The sequence below is a fragment of the Chiloscyllium punctatum genome, chromosome 22 (genome assembly GCF_047496795.1).
Source record: "Chiloscyllium punctatum isolate Juve2018m chromosome 22, sChiPun1.3, whole genome shotgun sequence".
Taxonomy (NCBI): Eukaryota; Metazoa; Chordata; class Chondrichthyes; order Orectolobiformes; family Hemiscylliidae; genus Chiloscyllium; species Chiloscyllium punctatum.
The window spans coordinates 45738391-45762969 of record NC_092760.1 but is presented as its reverse complement, the minus strand read 5'-3'; the positions used below and the strand labels follow the sequence as shown (position 1 = coordinate 45762969).

Here is a 24579-nt window from a genome sequence, read left to right as displayed (position 1 = left end):
GAAAATCTGTTAAGGGATGAAGATCATCATGACAATGACAGTAGTCTAACAATCAGGGGAAAAATTAACTCCATGGGTTAGTTTATTTAAAACAGTAAAATACATAACAAATTATAAATCAGACATTAGTGCAAACCAACAGAGTTCTATGTAAGTATTTTGCAAATACAAATTTTTCTAAATACCACACAGATCAGGAACATTGTATGCAAACAGCATATGAAATATTCAAAGATGGACTCTCTTTTAAAGACAAGTTACACGTGTAACATCCCTTTCCCTTCCAAACAAAGTTTACCTGTTTACAACAAAAAATAAGCCTATGAGTCTGTAAAATGCATAGGTAATTTGTTGATACATTTCAATCTTGAGATGATGAAATTGTATGGAGTTGCTGTTTTACTGCTACATTTGTCAGTAATGTTGCCTGTCATTCCTATTTGTGTCATGTTTTTCATTTGTGGCTTTCAGTTGCTATTCCAGAATAAGCTTACCCTGATACACAGTGGCCACTAACAGATCTCAAGCTGTTTTTAGTGGTTCATAGCTTCTTGGTATTTACTATTTTGTTGCTTAAGAGCTTCCCACTCTGTTTTAAGCCCTGGATTCTTATAATTCTGGACAAATTTTAGCCAGTTTAATTTGTACCGATTGCTGTCCTGCAGTACTTTACAACTTGTTGCTAAGACAAGTGTCTCTTGTTAGAACCTAAAACAGAAATTGCTGAAGTAACTTAGCAGGTCTGACAACATCTGTGGAGAGAAAGGAGAGTTAATATTTAAAGTCCAGTGACCCTTCTTCAGATTCCTGGCCACCACAGTTGTCTGTTTTATTTGCTTCTTGTTAGATCACACTAGCAGTTCATCCTCTACCACTGATTTGGCAGAGAAAGAGGATTGATTGCAGTACTCTACTGAATATATTAGTGCTAGTGGTTTATTCTGCACTACATATGATAGATACAACTGCTTGGGAAGCATAGCATCGGAAGGAGCATAGGTTTATTAGAATGATACCTGGCCTCCAAGAGTTAAAGTTTGAGGAGATATTACACAAACTAGGATGTTGATCCATATAATTTGAAAGGTTAAGAATTGATTTGAGCAAAGCTTTTATGGGAACACACTGAGTTGATAGATAGAAGTTACTTGTGCTAACTGGGGAGTCTACGACCGAGGAATATAGCTTTGAAATTAAACAAAATCTTTCAGGACTGCAGAAAGCAAATACTTCAGCACAAAAATTGTGGTGAAAGTTGGGAAATTCCTACCATAAATGGCAGTTGATACTCGGTCAGCTGTTAGGTTTAAATCTAAGACGGACAGACTTTTGTTAATCAAAGTCATTAAGGGATTTTGTGCCAGGACAGACGTGTGAAGTTTGATCACAGGTAAACCATGATCTCATTGAATGGCAGAACAGGCTCAAGGGGATAAATAACATATTCTCCTTCTTGTGGAAGCAGCTGGTGGAAACTTGCAATTATTGAGTAAATGAAAAGGCTTTTTTAAAATTGCAATCAGTCTCAAACTGCACAGAAAATAGTCAGCATTGCATAATTTATCCATTTTCCAGTTTACTGACAATCTTTACAACTGGAATTTGAATTGATTTTTAGTTTAACATTGTTACCAAGATTATGGCTATGACTTGTTTTGGTGTTTGGATTGAATTTAAAATTAAAGTGCACATTAAAATTGGCTTTGGAAGTGGAACGAGGGTCAATTTGGGACTGAATCTTCAATTGGAACTGGGATTAGATTTTCAAAGATTTGACTAAGACTTGGATCCAAGTAGTTCCAACTGATATTTGTTTTTTTTCCAGATTTTGTTATCTCACTAATTATTCACATTCTCTCATTTGTCAATTAGTACCAAAATGGGCCTTAATTGCCATTGCTGCCGGGGTGGGACTTGTCATCCTCCTGTGTGTCATCTGCATCTGTGTAAAATGTTGCTGCAGAAAGAAGAAGAAGAAAAAGAAGGAGCAAGTCAACTTAAAAAACCTAAATGGCTCCACCACTGCAAGCTTGGTGAGTACTCCAAAACAACAGCTTGTACCATTGGCAGAACTGTACTATGAGCAATTCCATCAGCAATGGAACAATTCCACTGTAGCAATTTCTAAAAGAGAGATGTTCTTGAAGCAAATGTCGAATAATGTTTCATTCATATATAAAAACGTATCTGCATGATGAGCCTCTGCTGTCATATCGCTAACATTAGGGTGGCACAGTGGCTAGCACTGCTACCTCACAGTGCAAGGGACCTGGAGTTCAATTCCAGCCTTAGGCAACTGTCTGCATGCTCTCCCTGCATCCATGTGCGTTTCCTCCGGGTGCTCCGATTTCCTCCTACTGTCCCAAAATGCGCAGGTTAGGTGGATTGACCATGCTAAGTTGTCCAGGGTGGTGTAGTTTAAATGCAGTGTGATAGGGTAGGTGGGTGAGCTGCTCTTTGGAGGGCAGTGTGGACTCAATGGGTCAAATGGTCTGCTTCCACACTGTTGGGATTTTATGAACATTAACTTGCATTTACCTATTGCAATTATCATCAAACAATGAAAAATTCTTCAGAGAGACATAATGAAACAAAAATGAAATGAAACAAAAATAAAAAGCCATGCCAATGAGAATTTTAAATTTGAGATGTTGGGGCTGGCCAAGACGACCACTCAGACAAACGCCTGGAAATATGCTGGTGTTATTGGAATCATATTCCAGTGTCTGTCAGTGCCTTTAGGATAGAAAGTGAAGAAGTCTGAAATAAAGTATCCAGTAACACACCTCCTTTAAACATTCAACAACAGATCAGGAATTTGGTTACATACAATCTCAATCTCTCTTGAATTCCATTAACCAGAGGTTATTAAAGCAATATACAAGGGAACATGATAACACATATTTGAAAACACTTTGCATACACCCATCTGTTGAAAACACCATGACTTATTGGAACACCACTGTGACAATGGAATTGAATGATCATGGGATATGAAAGCTCTCTGCTCCTCACCCACCTCCTTTTCACCAGATTTCTTGATAGCGCATGCTGAGGCCGCCTCGCATGACTAAATACCTGACTGTAGGGAATACTGACTGAAGGGGATAGGCTAATCTACATTTAAAATAGACTGTCTTAAAATATTATTCGCTTGAAAAATTCATATTGAAATCAATCTATAAGTATACATTTTAATATTTAAACTTTCTCCAAAGATGAAGAACCCTGTGTCTATTTTATCCCAATCTTTGGCACATCAATGTTTTTAATAGAACATGATGAGATTCACATTAATGTAGGACACTGAAGCACTTACACATCTTGTAGGATCCAGCACTTCTATATATTTAGTTATGTAATGTGTTGGTCTATTCTTCTAATGTACTATTCTTTTGAAAGATGGAAATAGTTCAGTGCTACTGAATGATGGTCATCACTATATCGAGCACTAGGCAATGTTTCTATGTCGACATGAGTACAGCAATAATAGTGTACAATGACATAGTTGCTGATGTTGTACAAAGTCATGTTCTCATTGTTTATGGACTTTCATTATACTAATATCTGGATTTTGTATCATAGAAAAATTTGAGATTTGAAATATAAATTTGGTTTGCTCAGCTCACTGGGGTTCATCAGCATTAGATATGACTTAGCTCACCATTAAACCCTGAGGCTGAAACTTATTATTGAGGTAGTAGCTCTGCCTTCCAGCTGAGAAATGATGGGCAAGGCCATTTCTGGTACACCAGGAAGGAATTAACTGTTGCCAGACAGTTACCTGCCTGAGGTAGTGGCTTCTGGCCTATATAAGAGGATGTTTCACTACCAGGAAACATTGACTGTTAGCCAATTGGATAACAGTCCTCCCATGTTGAAGAATGATGGAGAAGGACAAAAAAGCAGGTAAGTAGGAAAGCTTTGCTGGGATCAGTCAGGCAGATACACATGGCATGGGCTTGCCTCCAACACTGATGAAGGACCAGCAGCGGCCCAGAAACAAGCCCTAAAGGGTCAAGCAGTAACCACTAAAGAGCCTCAATTGGCACACACATAAGTGGACTATCTAATGCTTATCCCACTGTTTTTCACTAAAGTATCAGTGAAAATATTTAGATGGCAGACATTGTGCCCACTGCAGACTAGTCTATTTTATACCCTGACTGCCAGCCTTCAACTGGGGGAATGTAGAGGGAAAAAAGTTCCAATTGAAGTTACAGCTCGTCAACAGTGTCATAACATATAAAAGAGGAGGTTTTCAACAGAGCCATGATTTCTAAAGATTGTCGTTCAGCAGTTCACCCTATGCAGGAGCAGCAACATTTTTGCATCTTACCACATATGTGTGAATACCAAAAATTGCTGACAATGAGCTATCCATTTCTTGTTCAAATAAACAGATCTTCACTGTGTTGCTCAGCTTCTTGTATTGTGTCTTACAGGTGCAGCCAGACATGGATGATTTGAGTGGAGCTGAGGAAAACCGCGGAAAATTACAATATTCCTTCGATTATGATTTTAAGAAAGAAGAGGTAAATAGAAAGCTTTACCTCATTCCATCCAAACCAGTAGCTGTAAAGCTATAGAAATTATTTCAACTCTGAAGAAGCTGGAAGAAATTCACTCAAGATTTATACTCTTGAACAGGATCCAATTACCTCTAATTGCAGGATATTGTGCAAAAATCAGAAATAGACAAGATCATGAACAGCAATAGTGCTTTCCATGGTGAATTATGCTGTTGCACAGTTACTAGCATGATTTATACATATAAATTGCCACTGAGTTGAGGAAGTTAGGGGTGTTTGGAATTAAATCACAGCAATTCAGGACAGAAAGAATGAAACGTTTGAGTGAAAAATTCCATTTATAGCAAATTACATGAAAATTCCAATGGATTTCTCTTGGTAACTGGAGGATATGCTGAAATACCTCCAATTTTAGATATGATGCATCATGCTATGTCTGTGTCGAACATTCTTTTTGCTGTCAATGAGTTTGCTTTTCATGTCTCCTAGAGAAGTTGACAAAATAAGGCCAGCAGTTCAAATTCCCTTTTGGTTCTTCCATTATTTGCATGTATTCTTTGGACATGGAACACTTCTCTTATAGTCCAGGAAATCACTCTATTATATTCCCTGCATTTATGGTCCTTTGCAGATTACTGTTGGAATTATACAAGCAATGGACTTAATGGCCATGGACCTTGGAGGAACGTCTGATCCTTATGTTACCGTGTATCTTCTCCCAGAAAAGACACAGAAATTCGAAACTAAAGTCTACAGGCGGACCTTAAATCCTATCTTTAAAGAACGCTTCACCTTCAAGGTATCATACAATACCTAACCAATTGTCAGGTTGATGCATTTTTCATTGAACTAGGCTGGGAAAGTTAAAATCAGATATGAGGACTCAGGTTTAGCTTGACAAGAAGTTTAGTCCACTTATGGCAACTGTAGTTAAGCTATTTACATAAGGAAATATTTTGAAAAAAATAGTCAAATCAGTAACCAATCATCCTTTAAAGAGAAGCTCAACTTCTAATCAACCAGGATTAATCTTAGCTTCTATTCACTCCAACACAATGTGATAATAAATAATACCATTTTAACGCAATATTTTTTCATATTAAAATACCCCCATGGTGTGCTGGTTTGAGTAGAAAGTCATGTCTTATCTTGCTCATGCATCACACAGACGCAAAACTTGAATAAGTTTCTATTGTTACTGAAAGCAGTAAGACAGTGTGTGGAATTGTGATTTTTCTTTTGCATATTTTGATTTTTCACATTGCTTGAATTGAGAGCAGCCATGAAGGGGTTACAATTCTGGGGTGGCAAGATGAAGGAATAGACAGATCGGCAGCTCATCTATGAAGAAGAATTGAAAATTGGGCACGTTCCCTTATGGATGGCTGATCTGCAACATTTCTTTTAGATCTGTGCAATAAATTTAGAATTGATCACATTGTTTTCTTTTCAAGTGTCAGCTTTGACAGATTTTTCTGAGTACAACAAAGTGCAATTCCTTCTATTTCACATTAGCAGATTTGATATTAGATGTAAAAAAATGAAAGAATTACAGATGCTGGTAATTAGAAACAAAAGCAAATTGCTTAAAAATCTCAGCAGGTCTGACAGCATCTGTGGAGAGAAATCAGAATTAACGTTTCGGGTCCAGTGATCTTTCTCAGAACTCATGGTAACTAGGAAAATGTTGTTATTTTTCCAAAACATGGAGATAGAGCCCAAAGAGAGAGAAAAACAGTTGGACAGACAATGGAGTGGTTAAAGGTCAGCCTGGGAGAATAAACATGTGCTTAGGCAGACCATTAGTAGCTGACAAAGGGTCGTGTGTGATAGCACTTCATGTGATGGCAAGGCCTGGTATATGGTGATTGGGGTAAAGACATTGCGCTAAGCCCTAAAATTATTGAACTTGATTTTGAGTCCAGGAGACTGCAGGATCCCCAAGTGGATAATTAAGTGCTGTTCTTTCAGCTTGTGCCGAGCTTTGCTGGAGCTCTGCAGCAAGCCTGAGATAGAGATGTTGGCCGGGTCAGGGTCTGTTTTGCAGGCAGAATGTAGATGTTCAACGAAGTGGTCACCCAGTTTACACTTTGTTTCCCCAGTGTAGAGGAGACCACATTGTGAGCAGCCAGTGCAGTAGACTAGATTGAGTGAAGTGCAGGTAAAGTGCTGCTTCTCCTGGAAGATATGTTTGAGCCCTTGGATACTGAAGAGGGAGGAAGTAAACAGACAGCTGTTACACCTTCAGCAGTTGCAGGGGAAGATGCCATGGGGTTGTGGGGAAGGTTTTGGGAATGAAGGAGGAGTGAACCAGGGTGTCCCAGAGGGAACGGTCCCTGCAGAAGGCTGACGAAGGAAGGGAGGGGGAATATGCGTCTGGTGGCATCTCGCTGGAGGTGGCAGAAATGGTGGCTAATGATCCTTTGGATATGGATGTTGGGAGGATGGTAGCTGAGTAAACGGGGACCTTATTGCTGTTGTGGGTGGGAAAAGAGGGGTGAGAGCTGAAATGTGAGAGATGGGTCAGACCCGACTGAGGGCCCCTGTCAATGATGGTGCTGGGGAATCCTCGGTTGATAAGGAAGGTGGACCTTTTGGAGCCTGCCATGTAGACGTTGGAATCATCTGAACATATGCGACGGAGACAGAGGAACTGGGAGAATGGAATAAAATCTTTACAGGAAGCAGGGCGTGAAGATATATAGTCATGGTAACTGTTGGATTTGTAGTGGATGTTAGTAGTCAGCCTATAACCCAGAAATAGAAACAGAGATGTCAAGGAAGGGAGGAGTCAGAGGTGGGCCAGGGGAAGGTGAGAGAGGGGTCGAAACTGGAAACAAAGTGGCTGAACTTTTCCAGTTCCTGATGAGAAAGGGAAGCAGCGCCAATGACATCATCGAAATATCAGAGAAAGAGTTGTGGGTGGGGGCTGGAGTCAGACTGAAACAAGGAATATTCCACGTACTCCACAAAAAAGACAAGATAGCTGGAACCCATGCGAGTACCCATGGCCACCCCTCTGACCTGAAAACTTGATGTTAGATATCTGCTTTATCACATCTCTAGGCAATGGATAGATGATTCTGCTCAACTTTTCTCAAGGGCCAGCAGGTGACAGGTTCAAGTCAACTTTGAGAAAACATCCCACGTTAATTGGCCTGATCATCGATCATGTAAAGGAATACCAACTTATAAATTTCTAGGCATTAGACCCAGCAATCAACTGTCATCAGCCCTTGCCCAGGTTTTGGAGAGGGAGTAATTTGAATTGTTGGCGGTTCACATAGGGTGTGAAGGCTACAATAGCAGCAGACCCCCAAGCCCAAGTCAATATGGCTTCTGAAGTGAAATGCTGTTCTTTGGAAGCTCAGATGGGATAAAGATGTCCTTTTAAAGGCATTCTCAAATATCAAGGTTGAATAAGCTTACTCCAGTGAAAGTTTCAGGTCATCCGAAGGCATTAGAGGGGTTTAATGCCAGCTCTTAACAGTCTAAGCTTTTGTTAAGGCCTCTAAAGAATAAGTAGTGTAGAATTTCCATGGAAACTTTAAACATTCTCCAGTATGTAACCCCTTAATTCCAGAGAAACAGTGGGAGATCCACGCTGCCTTCAAATGGAATTAATAAGTACAAATCAAATAGGCTGGATACCTAATCCAGCCCATATTTTGGTGATTTATGTACACTCCAAATACTGTCTTTGTTAAAAACTTTATATAATTTCATTTGGAACTTAACAGCATTAAGGTCAAAGAAAACTTTCCCTTTGCAAGTGTCACTTTCTTATGTCTCTCCATCTGTTGGAGACTCAATGCTTCTTTGCTTCTTAGGAGGCTAGGAAGGTGAAAGATTTTATTCTGGACGTAACCCAGGTTTCCATAGATGAGCTGCCAAACAAATGTGTTGCCATCTTACTTGGAGTGAGCTTCAGTTAGACAATTGCAAACTAAGCATACATAAGAACAATAATGTGAAAGTAGGATTAGATACAATTGATTGCATTGGAATTCCCATTATCTGGTAATTTTTTTAACCTACTTGAACCACTTTTTTTTAATCTCATAGGCTAGCCAGGCTGAAATAGCTGACAAGACTGTGGTGATGCAGGTATATGACTTCAACAGATTCTCCAAGCATGACATAATTGGTGAAGTGAGAATCCCCCTTAACACTGTTAATCTGAACCACGTGGTTGAAGAGTGGCGGGATCTAACCTGTGCATTAAAGGATGAGGTAAGATTTCATCAGAAACTGTTGGAACTCAGCAGGGTCTACAGTTAGGCAAATTTGCTCAAACTGTATGTTGGGTCTCATGATGGTGTGCATCCAATGACTTCAGAGTTTTAACCTCAACAAACCGTATCAAAATAAAAAGAGGGAGGGAGAAGGGAGATATAGGCGGGGGTTGGGAGTGGAGTGGAGGTAGGGTACAGTGAGCAAATGGACCAGCTTAATTTGGGAAATTTGGTCAGCATGGGTGAGCTGGAGGAAAGGATCTGTTCCAGTGCTGTATGACACGATTTGGAATTGTGTACATTTGCTTTTCCAATGTTGGCGGCATGTACTGTCACAGGCAAAGGCTGCTGTAGGCAGACACTGACAAAGAAAAAAGAAGATTTCTGTGAGATGGCCTTTGAAATTTGTGTAAAAACTACTTTGATACAAGGAGCATAGTTTGAAATTCATACTCTGCTAGGAAGCAGAGCGTGAAGGCAAAGTGATCCTTTGTGTGTGATCTCAGGTAATAGGCTGGAAAGAGAAAGGAGAGCAGGACTGGATTGGGTCCAGGTCCAGTGCCATTTTCTTGCCAAAACCCTTTGTCCAGCTTCAATATAAAAGTTGAGAGTTATTCGAGGGCAACCATCTCTTGTGCAGCAACACTAAAGCGTTGAACATATGCCTTTAAGTGAGGAGAGAAACAAATATGGAGCAAAACATTTTCCTCATGTAATAAAGTACATTAAGTGGCACTTGAGTTCCATAGACTTTTCAAGGGAAGTTAGAGTGGGTGGCGCTCAATGGGCTGAGAAGTTGTCAGGACAGAGTGTGAGTAGTCTGTTCACTCCAATGCCTTGCCCATCGGAGCTTAGAGAATCAAGTTTTGGCTTGTGTGGCAGGTGGCCAATCATCCGTGTGACAGCGACTAGCCACCCATTTAGGCTTTCAACTCAGGAGCCAGGTAGCTGAGGGATTATCCAGTGAACCTTTTGTTATTACTTGTGTCAGCCGCAAAGCAGCAAATAAATAAAGGCAAATGCTGCCAACTTCAGCAATGACTCTATTGTTACATGCTATCAAGGCCCCAGAGTTTCTTATCTTCTCAAAATTGCTAGAAAGCATTCACAAACCTTATATTGTTTGACACACAAAATATGGAAAAAATTGCCTGTAATTGTCGCTTTGAACTCCTGTGAAGGTGATGGTTATACTCCCAGAAGGAATCTTCAATAACAGTGACAGAGCTATACCATACAATAAACAATCCTCAAACATAACTACTGAGGAAATGTACAGTGATTTCCCCAATACTGAAATTATTGAGGCTAAATAAAAGCATCCAAAGTAAAGGCTAAAGTAAAGAATCTACACATTTCAACTTGGATTTACTGACAGGTTGAGAATAAAAATGTTCTGATTCTGGTTGAAGATGCCGTGCATAAAATTCCATGTGTGGAAGCAAATCTACCCCATGGAGAGGCGCAGATTCCATTTAACTGCACATTCAACTGTATGGATCTCCCCATTTCTGTAGAATTTGCAAGATATGTCATCATACTACTTCTGAGCTCATAGGTATCGGTTCTGACATAAACTTTTGCTGCTGAAACAGAAAGTTGTTAGTTCAAGTTCCACGCTAATAAAAGTCAAGGAAGAAATGCTGCTTTCCTGATGTGATACTAAACTAAGGCTTGTCTTCTTGTTGCTTTCAAAGATTCCAGGCATTACTTTGAGGGCATGCACAGATCTCCTTTGTGTATAAGGTTTTCTTAGTTTCCTGCTCCTCAATTAACACCTCTGAAGCAGAATTTCTGGCCAATATCACTTAGTTATTTGTGAGGCTTCTCCTTATTCAAATTGTGTGTTGTATCTCAACAATGACTATATTTAAAAGCAATTCAGGATGTCCTAGCTTGTGAAACATGAAAGTGGATACAATTTAAAATTAAAATCTAAAATATTGATACGAACAGTGAAGAGATGTTCTTCAAGACTGGAATGTGAGAGAACGCTATTCCCTAATTCTGAGTCTGGAAAAACTGAACTTCCCTCTGAGTTTGTTTTCTTCCTCTCTTCCAATTTTCATAGTTTTCTTTCCTGTTAATTCCATTCACTTTGACATTTTTAGTAAACTTCCAAATGCATTGCATTTCTTGCCTGGCATCTGCCACGTCTGTGACTCCATAACAAAAAAAGTTCCTGATGTTTGTCAAGCATGACTATTATTTCATAATTCACACACACTACTTTTAACAACCATTTCTTTTTCTAGAAACACAATAATTTGATTTTTTAAAAGCTCTTTTTTTGTCTACCTCAGATATTAAACTGTTAGACTTGTCAGTTTAAAGATTTAATCTGTTTTCCTTCTTAAAATAAACCACTCTCTAGTCCTTCAACTTGTCACTAAATAAACATTTGAAATAAAGGAGGAATATCAAATGTTGGCTTACCTGGAATAGGGGTCATGAGGGGTGAAGGGGATGTGCCCTGGAGGCATGGAAGTCCAGATTTACTGTCAAGCTGCAGAGACTTCATCCATGATGTCCAGCAACATTACTGGTGAGCTCCCTGCTTGAATGTCAGCCTGACTTCCACTCAGTAGAACTTGGTGGATGCTCGTGAAGAAGTTATAGAGTCAATTGAGGTCCAAAGCCAACCTTCAGTCGGGGTAGTGGTTCTAATCCCAGGTAGGTTGGAGAGGGTGCCTGATCGCTGGATCGAGTGAGGTCAATAATTGGAGGTCTGAGGGACTAGATATTGCGGCTGTGGGTTTTCAGATTGGAGGCCTGTGAAATCAGAGCAAGGTTGGTGAGGAGGCTTTGAGAGATTGGATGGCCTTAGAGGAAGTTAGGAGGCCTGAGGTGGGAGCACAGATTTTGTGAAGAAAGTCAAGGGAAGGTCATATTGGGTTCACTAGACATTAGATCCAGTAGATTAAGTTCTTTCCTCCTGTGTCTAGGAGTCCAGTATCCCGGAACATGATTTCACAAACATAGAAATCAGCACAGCATTAGGTGCAGATGTGGAAAACTGGGACTGTTCAGAATCTGAAATAAAAACACACAATGCTACAGATATGACGAGGCTATTGATAGCATCTGAAATGGAAAATGACAAATTTACATGTCAAGTTAAAATCCTTAATTGGTTAAGATTTATTTTCTGCTTATAAGAAAAATGATACCTTTAAGGAGAAGCTACATGTGGAGTCATAGAGATGTGCAGCACGGAAACAAACCCCTCAGTCCAACTCATCCATGCAGACCAGATATCCTAATCTGATCTAGTCCCATTTGTCAGCACTTGACCCATATCCTGCCAAACTCTTCCTATTCATATACCCATCCAGATGCCTTTTAAATGTTGTAATTGTATCAGCCTCTACCACTTCCTCTGGTAGCTCATTCCATACATGTACCACTCTTTATATGAAAAAGTTGCCCCTTCAACCCTTTTTAAATCTTGCCGCTGTCACCCTAAACCTATGCCCTCTAGTTCATGTGAATGTTTACAATGATCAGAGATGAAATTTCATGTTAAATAACAGTTACCAAAATGGTTTTGGCTGCTTAGCTCTATTGGTAACAATGATTCCTGTATTGTCTTTCCCTTCTATGCTATTGCCTGAATATTGCTGACTTTATTTTGTTTGGTTTCTTCATTAGCAAGTGAAACTTGGTGATATCTGCTTCTCCCTCCGTTATGTTCCCACTTCGAACAAGTTGACTATTGTAATTTTAGAAGCCAAGAACCTGAGGATAATGGATAAAGATGGTTTATCTGGTGAGTTCTGACTGCACACTTGTGACTGCAAGGTTCGCTGAGCATATTTCTTTCACAACATTCGTTTAAAACAGTCTGCAAGTCCTCATGTTTGCTGTTTCCATACTGATTGTAAATACTACTTGTAGAATATCATTCAAGCATCAGTCTTATGAAGTAAATTGGAATAGGCCGAGTGCAAACCCATAGTATTTTGCTTGTGACTACTGGCTTTGAAATTGGTCTTGGGTAGTAGCTTTAAAAAGGTGTTAGTAAGTTGGTAACTTGGCCTATCAGAAATGCTCATAGGGAGAGGGGCAGAAAGAGAGCAGAAGAAAAAAAGTGCAGAAAGCAGTCACTGGAGAGATCAGAAGAAAAAAATGCTGATCTGGGGATGAGTAATGGAAGGCTAGAGAGGGGGAGGAGAGAAAAGCAGGACAGAGAAAAGGGAAGGCAGACAGAAATAATGAACAGAGGAGAAGAAGAGAGAGATAGAGGGAAAGAGAGAGAGGAGGTGATGTTTGAGAGATAGAGGAGAAAGATTGAGGGGGTTCTATCTTGTTCCGCAAATTATTCCCAGATAATTTCCATTCTGTTTGTAATGCATTCACAGGTAATTGCTACTGTCTGTAATCTTTGCCCTGATATTTGTTGTCTTGTCTGTAATGTTTTAATGGATTATCTACTATTCCTGCAGCTTTGCTCATTTATTTGTTTCCCTCTCTTAACATGTTCCAGCAGTCTGTTATTCTACACACAATGTACTGACAACACTGTTATTAAAAACCAAACCCCAGTGGTATGATTGTGGATATAACACACCCAAAGCTGTTATCGTTTTGTGGATCAATTGCACTCAGAATTCCCTATATTTAGCATTGCGTCCAGGAGAGATACCCATCATTACCCACAGAATTAAGGGAATTTTGACTTCAGGTGATAGCATAACTCATATAAATATCAGTTTGAGCACTTGCTGCACATCTCCTCTAATATTTACTTCCATTGAAGTTGAAAGAAAATAAAATTGGCAGAGGAATTTTCAAGCTGATGTCATGCTTACACTATTATCTAAAATCAAAATTACTCCAGATTAAGTGAAAAGTAGAACAATGATCACATATCACTCTGTCATGAATAATACAAGTCCTGTACCTGTACCTGTCAAAAAACAGAGTCAAATATTTTCACTGTACCTGTATCATATAGTAAAAGCTCACATGGGGCAGTTTGTGATTAATTTTCTAACCAGTATCTTCAAAATGAATGTTACTTCATGCTGTTGATGGACAAAGGCTGAATACAGAACCAAAGGGGATAATGTACTTTATTTTCACTGGTATTTGGAGGTATTCTTTATCATTTTTATAGACCCCTATGTGAAGATACGTCTGATGCTCAATAAGAAAAAACTTAAGAAAAAGAAGACAACAGTTAAAAAGAACACCTTGAATCCATATTTCAATGAGTCCTTTACCTTCGATGTAACCTTTGAAGAAATACAGGTGAGAGGAATATCTGGAATTATTAAAAGTACTTTGCAGTAGATTACATTCAAACTTGCATGAAAATGATTTAAGCAGCTTCAACCTAATGGCAAGTAGATTACCATATGAAATGTGCAGTAATACAATAGGGCACTATTGCACCAAACTGATATTGTCATCTATATGGAAGAGATACCATATAGAAATAGAAATGTTGTATCAGTGCCCTTCTGAGATTTTGATTTAACTACTTCATTGCAGAAGTATCTTAACTTAGTCCTGCCTTGATTACTGATCATGCAAGGTGAGCCCAATTCTATTCCTCCGCTTTTACACTAATACAAACAAATCAACCATATCTTTGAAAGAGGGAAGATTTTACACTTCAGTACCTTTTCCTTATTTCTATCTCTAGGCTATCCACTTTTGATATTGTGACCACAGACATCTGTATACCCTTTATGCTCATGCATGTAGATGTGCAATGGCAGTGTATTGACATTTGGTCTCAGTTCTCCTTTGTTAAAAGCTACCTGAATTTTACCCAATTATTCCCCTTTCAGATGGTCAAGATTGGGAGCATGTACCAACTAGTGAATTGTCTATTGGTACTCTAATCCTCTGTGTTACTCTCTCATCTTTATTGTTAATATATCTGCAAAGGGACATTGAATTTTAGCAATATTTAAATTATAATCTACTGTCAACAAACTGAATTGTATCCATGAACTCAGTTCAGAAGTTAAATGAATATATAATGGAAAGAACAACTTCCTTACAAGATGAAAATTTTAAAAATTCCAAATCTGTGCCTTGTTTCATTGATCTCAAGTGAGGGAACATTTGGGGCTGTTTGCGCCAGTATTCCTGATCTAGGGAATAGGGACAAACACAACCTGCTACTTATTGCTATTCAACATTCTGACTGGAAAGTATCTGTATCCCAATACCTGTTTAGGACATGAGTGAGTTCCATTCTAATGTCATCCAACAACCTGCTCTCACTTACTAACAAAGAGTATTTACTTCAGTCCTGGGGAAGGAAGAAGGCATCTGCAAAAAATATGTTTCACCTATGCACTGCTTTTAATTTAGGAGAGCAAATTAAATGCTATCATAAATTACATGTTAGTTGTCACGTCTGAATCTTCAGTCTCATCCCAGCCCACACTAACTCCCAGTTATGTCTTCTTTCTGCTGTATATTACTGAAGTATGTGGAATGACTTTGAGTGCTTTAATGTAGCTCCAACAGCACACGCTGCAAAAAAAATTCAAAGTACTTTGTACTAAATTTGCAATCTCACCCAATCGCACATGATGGCTAGTATGAAAAATATTGTTTTGTAATGATTCTGGTGAAAGCTGAGTGGGTGTAGATGCTGGGATGAGATCTCAAGTATTTTACTTTTCACTGTAGAAATGTCAAGACTGCTACTGCGCTTTCTTTCAATGTTCTAATGCGGGCACATTATAGAGGCATCATTTCCTGAAGAAGGGCTTATGCCCGAAATGTCGAATTCTCCTGCTCCTTGGATGCTGCCTGGCCTGCTGTGTTTCTCCAGTAACACATTTTTCAACATTATAGAGGCAGAACAGAAAATGACATACTCTGGCATATCTCATTGTGCTGGGAATTCTTCTCCATTTTATACCATTAGCATCTTGATTAACATGAAATCCATGAGGAAATGTAAAAATGTAATTGAATTTCAACTGTCTCTAACGTTCCTTGTTTTTGTTTTCTCTTTCACCATACAGAAAGTACAGTTAGTGATCTCTGTGTGGGATCATGATAAGCTGTCAAAGAACGATGCCATTGGAAAGTTATTTCTTGGTTGTGATGCTACAGGAAATCAGCTACGCCACTGGTCGGACATGCTGGCCAACCCCAGACGACCAATAGCGCAATGGCACACTCTGCAACCCAAGGAGGAAGTGGACAAAGCACTCAAAGCACTTGGGATGAAATCTCGTTTCCAAATTTTCTAGTGTATTGACCCTATTGAAACCAATATAATTTCTACCCTGTCATAAATTATAAACTTAAATGTTTCAGATAAATCTGTACACCTTTGCTAAGAAACACTCCTGATCCAGCTGTGTTCTAAGAACTGAATCAAAGTGAATAAGGTGAGATGTATTACATTACAACCTCAAACAATCTGAAAACATAACAGAGAATGCAATATAAATACATTATATTTACAACTTTATAATCCTTATTATACTGGTAGAGCTGATTACATTACTGGGGTGCAGTGCAGTTCAGAAACCCTGAATATTTGGCATTTTTTTCACCGTCCTGGAATATTCAACTAAATTGAAATAAATAGAAGACAGTGGATTGTTTGGAATGTACACCTTAATTGAAGTATTTTATATTTTAACATTGATTGATTTATATTTATCCTTTGGTTCCTTACATCAAATTACTACTTCAATGGATCATTATTTTCATGGTTTCAGCTTAATAGTACATAAAATAACGATACTAACAGGTCTCCCTCGTAGTGGTAGACTAAGTGGATCCAATTTGAATCTGGTCTTTGATATAGGTGAACCAACTGATCTCCAGGACAGCAGTTGGAACAGTGTTCGGGAGAATGTAAAAGATTATTCAGAGTTTTGGTTTTGGGCAATATCCACTGGCCATTGCTAGAAAATGTGTAGGTGGATGTCAGCTCTGCCATGATGTACTTCACATTTGATAATTTCTAAGGGCTTCTTAAAAACTGTTTAATTAACCAAGATATTGAAGGCTTCATGCATCTTTGACAGTGATAATAAATTGACGGAGACTCCAAAAATCCATGGGATGTTGCAACAGGAGGTCTCTTGTCAACAGGAGATCAAAAAAAACCCATGAACAAAAGCCAGAACCAAGTTCCATGGGTTTGTGACAATTTCTGAAGATTTTTAATCGGCCTGTACATGCCCTTAGCAAGGTAAATATTGTGTACAGGTTCTAGGATGAGAAAGGGGCAGGTGTGAAGGCTACGAATAGAATTGGATGCTGGGGCTTCCCGTGCCTAGCAGTTTGGCTGGTTCAGTCAGTGTCTGGCAGATCTCTGCATCAGAAAGGAGTGAGTGTGAAATGGAATATCATCTTCCAGATGACCAAAGAAAAGCAGCCAGGACCAAATGGAAGAACAGAATTTTGAAAATAATTGATTTAATTTACAATTCTTTATTTTCCATGACTAATTACAAGTGAATTATTTTTATGTAACTAACCACCTAGCAAATTAATGTTTCCTTTAGTTTATATGCTCTCCTTTAATTGCACAATTTCTGATCTTTACTCATTTTAATCAATGCTTGTTAATGCTTTCTTCTGAAGTATTGAAGTTGTTCTTTAACATGGTCTTCTACTTTACTGTATTTTCACATAGTTTGAACTAAAGATTTATCATGTTGCTTCTCATTTTAACTTACTTACCTCTTCCCTTCACCTCATTAAGTTTCCCATAAAATACAAGTTTTTTAAAATCCCAGCCTTATCTTCTGATTCGTGGCAATGTTTTGCACATTTACCTTGACTTTGGATCTGAATGTTTCAATAATAATTTTAGTTAAATGGTTCAGGGAAAGATTGTCCTTTACTATGATGGATTATATGTGAGCTGAATTCTACAGACAAACCAAATGTGATTTCATTTGCCATCAAGACTGCATTTGACTGAGTGATATATCAAGGAGTCCCAGTAAAAATAGACTCAATAGGAATTGGAGGAACTCTCTCCACTGGTTGGCGCATACCTGGCACATTGAAAGATGGCTGTGATTGTTGGAGGTCAGTCATCTCAGTTCCAGGACATCACTGCAGGGGTTCCTCAGGGTAGTGTTCAACATCCAACCGTCTTCAGCTGCTTCATCAATGACCTTCCCTCCACCAGAAATGGGCAAGTTCATTGATGATTTCACAATGTTCAGCATGATTCAGACATCGTCAGATACTGAAACTAACCATGTTCAAATGCAGTGAGACCTGGGCAATATCTAGCTTTGTGCTGATGAGTAGCAAGCAACATCTATGCCACACAAATATTCGACAACGAACATCTACAAGGAAAGAGAATATATCCATCACTCCTTAACATCCAAAAGCATTATGATCACTATATGACCCATAGTGATGGGTATCAACTATCAACAGCCTTTTGGTTACCGTTAATGAGAAATTAAATTGGACTAGACATATCAATTCAGTAGCTAGGTATCCTGCAAAAAATAACTTGCATCTTCCATTTACAAGTCACAAGTCAGGACTGTGATGGAATATTCTCCACTTGCTTGGATGAGTGCAGCTCCAGCAACACTCAAGAAGCTTGACACCATCCAGGACAAAACAACCCACTTGATTGGAACTATAGCTACAAATGTTTACTTCTTGCAGCACTGTGCTGAGTAGCCACACTGCAGACATTCACCAAAGATTCTTGGATAGCACCTTCTAAATTCGTGATCACCATCATCTGGAATGACAAGGGTGGCAGATACATAGGAACACCAACATCTGCATGTTCCCCTCCAAGCCACTCACCTGACTTGGAAACCTATCACTGTTCGTTTATGTCACAAGATTAAAATCCTGGAACTCCTTCCCTCGTGATATTGTGGGTCTACGTCCTCCAAATAGAGAGCAACAGTTGAAGAAGGCAGTCCCTCACCATCACCTTCTCAATGGCAGCTAGGAACAGGCAATAAATGCTGACCCAGCCACATCCTACATGGTACCAAATCGCATGAATGAATAATTTAAAAATGCTGTGCCCTTGGACTTCTATCAACTGCAGTTGGAATAATATTTGAATGTATGTATAATCAGTTGTGATTATATATTTTGGAATAGTTATTATAATCCTGGAAAAAGTTCCTCATCCATCCTTTTATATCTGAAGTGCCATTACTATCAAAGATAAGTCCCATTAATCTTCATAAAGTAACCTTGACATGTATTGAAAACTCTGTTAGGTTTCTAATTTCATGGGAGAATTTCTCATGTTCCCATTGTGAACATGATTCACACATGAAAGACTTTTAACAGTGTTTAAAACAAATCCCAACGGAGGCACCATTCTAAAATAAAATGATTAGTGCATAAGTAAAGTACTGAATGTTGTGCTTTGTATTGTGCATAGCTTCAATATCCTAGGGTCAAGGAAGGCAAATATGAAGCAAGGGTTCTATTGGCATTGACACTGGTGTAATAAATGGGTACATTAAAATGTCAAAGTAACAAATTTGAAAATGTAGTGGCATATGAGCATGGAGAGAAAAATTTGCTCAAATACAAGGAAAGGAGAATACCAGTTACCTTGTTGAGCCTATTCCACCATTTGATTAGGCTTTCATATATTCAACCTCAATTCCTTACATTTCTTCCCACAGAGCCACTGTGCTGCATCATCTGCAACTCCTCAAATATTGAAGCAGTTCATGTCCAAATGCAGCAAGGCCTGCCTTGGGTGAATAAGTGGCAAGTAACATTTGCACTGCACAACTTACAGGAAATGACTATCTCCAACAAGAGAGACTCTAACCTTTGCCTTTTGATATTCAGTGGCAATAACATTGTAGCTGTAGCAATGATCAAACAGCTGCTTTGTTCTGGATAGTATCTAGCATCTTGAATATTGTTGGAGCTGCACTCATATAGGCAAATGGGGAGTATTCTATCACATTTCTAACAAGTGCCTTGGAGATGGTAGACATGCTTTGGAGAGTCAGGAATTGGGTTACTCACTGTAGAATTCCTTGTCTCTCCTGCTTTTATTGCTACAGTGTATATATGATTAGCTCAGTTCTGTGTCTAGTCTCCCCTTTGTCTTTTGACATTCAATGGCATTAACATCACTGAACAACCCACTATCAGCATACTAAGGGTTAATATTGACCACAAACTTAATTGGACTAACCATATATACACTGTAGCAATAAAAGCAGAACTGAGTCTAGGAATTCTGCAGTGAGTAACTCACCTCCTGACTCTCCAAAGCATGCTTACCATCTACAAAGCACAATTTAGGAGTGTGACAGAATACTCGACACTTGCCTATATAAGTGCAGCCCCAACAATATTTAAGACCTTTAACACTATCCAGGACAAAGCAGCTGATTGATCATCACTATAGCTACAAACCTTTACACCCTCCATTTACACACTCATTAGCAGAGTGGGTACCACCTACAAGATGCACTGCAGAATTTCAGCAAGACTCCTAAGACAGTAACTTCCAATCATATCACCAATACCGTCTGAAATGACAAGAGGAGCAGATAATGGGAATGCCACTACCTTAGAGTTCCCTCCAAGTCACTTACCATTCTGACTCGGTGGCACAGTGGTTAGCACTGCTGCCTCACAGCGCCAGAGACCCGGGTTCAATTCCTGCCTCAGGTGACTAACTGTGTGGAGTTCTCGTGTCTGTGTGGGTTTCCTCTGGGTGCTCCGGTTTCCTCCCACAGCCCAAAGATGTGCAGGTCAGGTGAATTGGCCATGCTAAATTGTCATAGTGTTAGGCAAGGGGTATGGGTATGGGTGGGTTGCGCTTCGGCGGGGCGCTGTGGACTTGTTGGGTCGAAGGGCCTGTTTCCACACTAAGTAATCTAATCTAATCTATATCACTCTTCCTTGAGAGTCACTGAGTCAAAGTTCTAGAACTCTTTTCCTAATGGTATTTTGGGTCTACCTGCACCAAATGTTCCAGAAGGCAGCTCACCACCATCCTCTCAAGGGCAACTTGGGACAAGCAATAAATGCAGACCGAGAGAAAAAATGTAAACATTACACGTGACACAAAATCGGTCAGATAGGTGGCCGTGAAGAGGATGGTTGTCAATTTCAGGAACATATCAATGGTTTGGTTAACTGGACCATAAAAAGGGAATTGGATTTGAGTATAGAGAAGACAAACAAGGCAAAGGCATGCACACTAAATGGGAGAGTATTGAGAGGGTTAGAACAAGTGAGATACCTTTGAATACGTATCCACATTTAGCTAAAGGTTGTGGGATAGACATATCAGATTTTAAATACACTATATGGAAAGCACTCCTTCATTGGGTAAGATATTTGACTCTATATTGAATGCAAGAGTTGGGATGTAATGCTGTGATTATGTAAGGCACTGTTTAGGCCAAACTGTAGTTTTGCAAATCCTTTTGATCACACTTTCGGGAAGGACATAACTGATCTTAAGAGAGAGGACAGGAGAGTTTTACAAGAATAGTGCTAGTGTTTAAAACTCGTAGTGAGATGGAAAGATTGAATAGATTAGAGTTGTTCTTTTTCGATCATCAAAGGCCAAAATGTGGCTTAATTACACTGTACAAAACAATCATGAGCTTGGACACAGTGGACAGAGAAGACTTGTTTCTCTTTATGGAGAGGTTAATATCAGGGGCTACATATTTAGATTAGATTACCTACAGTGTGGAAACAGGCCCTTCGGCCCAACTAGTCCACACTGACCCACCAAAGAGTAACCCACCCATACCCAATTCCCTCTGAATGATGCAACTAACACTATGGGCAATTTAGCACAGCCAATTCACCTGACCTGCACATCTTTGGATTGTGGGAGGAAACCGGACCAAACCCACGCAGACAGAGGGAGAATATGTAAACTCCACACAGACAGTCGCCTGAGGCTGGAATCGAACCTGGGATCCTGATGCCAAGATGCTAACTGCTGAACCACCATGCCGCCAAACAATACTGTGACTCTCAGAGGTGTGTTTTGTCCTGGTTTATTTTAGAAAGAGATGGGGGTGGGGGCAGATGATGAAAGTCCATGAGAAGATAAACAATTTCTGAAGCCTTCTTTGTTTTTTAAGTTTGAACAATGGAAGCAGCCTGAACAGGTGTGGTCAAGCTCCCACAGAACCAGGCATTTTAGGGTACTGTTGGGGTCTTGAAGAAGTGGAAGTTATTTTTTTCCCTTGCTTGGTTACAGCCACAAGCTGGGGGTTCTCTATCTGCTATGGGAGTTGCATGTGAGATAATCTATGTTCTGAATTTGCCTTTTGCGAAGGATGTTACTATATTGGAACAGTTACTGCTTAGTAGTAAAATAATCTATTATTCCTTTACGTTTTCCAATAGAGTCAAGCTATTCTAAGTTCCTCTTTCTTTTGTTGTACTTTAACTCCGGCGTGATGAAAAAAGTTGTGTTTTACTTAACGTCAAGTAGTTTGACAAATCAAATTGCATCTGGAACACAGCAACTCACATTTACCTTTCAAAAGAAAAAAGTTAGGGTCTAGGCTATCTTCTGCATGTATTGTGAGATACTCTGGTCTGGTCCATAGCAAAAATGAATGGTGGAAAGCTTAGGGAGAGCATGAGGAATCAACAGAAGTCTGTGGGTGTCTGGAATTCACTGGCCAGTTTGCTGGTGGAGATGGAAACCCTCAACTCATTTAAAGGAAACCTGGACCTGAACCTAAAGTGCTGTAACCAGCAAGGCTACAGCCCAGATGTTGGTCTGTGAGATTAGACTGGGCAGCTAGTTTATTCAGCTAGTACACATATGATGGCCTGAATGATATCACTCTGAGCTTCAGCTTTCTTAAGGTTCGATGATTTTATCTGAACTATAATAGCCATCAAGCTAGATATAATCTGCTGTCAATCATGAGCCAAGGAGTTAACTAAACACACATGGTATGTCTGACTACAATGTAATATCAATCAGAAAAAAAAATACCATGTTAGAATGATATAAAAAGTGATTCACCTCATATAGGATATTGAGGGGTTGGCCAGGAATGGTTGACCAGAATCCCTGGAAGAGTCCTCAAGGAGAATCAATGCTTTCCTAAGTAAAAATCAGAAAATTAAGGGAAAAACAAATGTTGCAATTTCTAAGCCAACATTAAAAATGAAACAACTTACCTATGATATTGTATGCATACAAACAATTTCAGGAGCCAGCAGAAAGTTTTCTGCACTTGGTTCATTGTGAGAGCTGGCCTATTTCTTTCCATCAGGATTTCCCTCTCTAATGAACCTTTTGTTGTTCCATCTTTTATGAGACACTGAGGACTAAAATAGCAATGTCGTTTTAACGTCATTTCATTCCTAAGGTGAAAGCTGGAAGGCCTATGAAATGAGGTACTGCATGACTCATTTCCTAAATATGTTCCAAACACCTGCTGCAAGATCATTAAATGCAACCTCCATACAAGCAAGTAAAAGTATGACGCACTTTCGCTATTCCTATTTAATAAGTACAGTGGCACACTATCATTAAATCAGGCCAATCACTGTCATTGTGAAGTTCTTTAGCCTTAACAAAAGCCCTCAGTTGAAACTATTTGTTATCCACCGATTCTAACTTTGGGCATTCCACACATTTCAGGAGAGGACAGCAGTGTGAATTTTGACCTTGGGGTGATAGGAGGGCGAGAGAAGATTGTCTGGATGGACAAATGCGAAAGCGTCAGCCAAGGCTGCCCAGAGTGATTGATATCCTTCCCCTTGTGAGAAAGAGAAGATCAATTAACAAAGTAATACAAGCAACTTCAGATTCTTTCAGGTCAGGATCAGTCTTCAGTCTGGAGACCATGGTGGGCTACATATCCATTACAACACTGAGCTGGGCAGTAGCTTCCAGCTACTGGTAGAAATGAGATAAGAGCCACGTGAATTTCTAAAGGAAGAAGTCAAGGCTGAAAGATGACCTTATAGAGGTCTATAAAATTTTGAGGGGCATGGATAGGGTAAATAGACAAGGTCCACCTTGCAGCGGGTGGTGTATGTATGAAATGAGCTGCCAGAGGAAGTGGTGGAGGCTGGTACAATCACAACATTTAAAAGGCACTTGGATTGGTATATGAATAGGAAGGGTTTCGAGGGATATGGGCCAAGTGCTGGCAAATGGACTAGATTAGGTTAGGATATCTGGTCGATATAGACGAGTTGGACTGAAGGGTCTGTTTCTGTGTTGTACATCTCTATGACTCTAGGCCCTGCTGTTTAATAATGAAATTTCATGGTCCACATTTCCAATAAACAGAAGGACCAGGCTGTAATAACTCTGTCAGCAGCTCTTTGGATAGAGATTTAACACTTCCAAGTCATAGAACATAGAACAGTACAGCACAGAACAGGCCCTTCAGCCCATGATGTTGTGCCGACCACTGATCCTCATGTATGCACCCTCAAATTTCTGTGACCATACGCATGTCCGGGAGTCTCTTAAATGTTTCCAATGACCCTGCCTCCACAACTGCTGCTGGCAACGCATTCCATGCTCTCACAACTCTCTGTGTAAAGAACCCACCTCTGACATCCCCTCTATACTTTCCTCCAACCAGCTTAAAACTATGACCCCTCGTGTTAGTCATTTCTGCCCTGGGAAATAGTCTCTGGCTATCGACTCTGTCTATGCCTCTCATTATCTTGTATACCTTAATTAGGTCCCCTCTTCTCCTCCTTTTCTCCAATGAAAAAAGTCCGAGCTCAGTCAACCTCTCCTTATAAGATAAGCCCTTCAGTCCAGGCAGCATCCTGGTAAACCTCCTCTGAACCCTCTCCAAAGCATCCACATCTTTCTTATAATAGGGCGA

At 39.6% G+C, this 24579-nt stretch overlaps 1 protein-coding gene and 1 long non-coding RNA gene across 2 annotated transcripts in view; one reads left to right on the top strand and one right to left on the bottom strand.

The window, feature by feature from the left end:
* The window catches only part of syt8 (synaptotagmin VIII), a 75165-nt gene extending 56052 nt beyond the window's left edge, over positions 1 to 19113 (top strand). The window contains exons 3-9 of the mRNA XM_072592216.1: positions 1873 to 2033; positions 4446 to 4535; positions 5164 to 5331; positions 8598 to 8765; positions 12419 to 12536; positions 13887 to 14020; positions 15763 to 19113. Of these exons, the coding sequence (XP_072448317.1) occupies positions 1873 to 2033; positions 4446 to 4535; positions 5164 to 5331; positions 8598 to 8765; positions 12419 to 12536; positions 13887 to 14020; positions 15763 to 15993 (1070 nt within the window). The 3' untranslated portion in view covers positions 15994 to 19113. The remainder of the gene's footprint in view (positions 1 to 1872; positions 2034 to 4445; positions 4536 to 5163; positions 5332 to 8597; positions 8766 to 12418; positions 12537 to 13886; positions 14021 to 15762) is intronic.
* On the bottom strand, positions 4056 to 23018 carry LOC140493600 (uncharacterized). Its single transcript, XR_011963723.1, has 5 exons — positions 22904 to 23018; positions 22746 to 22826; positions 17764 to 18066; positions 11204 to 11800; positions 4056 to 10353 (listed from the first exon to the last, which is right to left on the bottom strand). It is a non-coding gene; the product is annotated as an uncharacterized lncRNA (long non-coding RNA).
* Positions 23019 to 24579: the final 1561 nt, after the last annotated feature.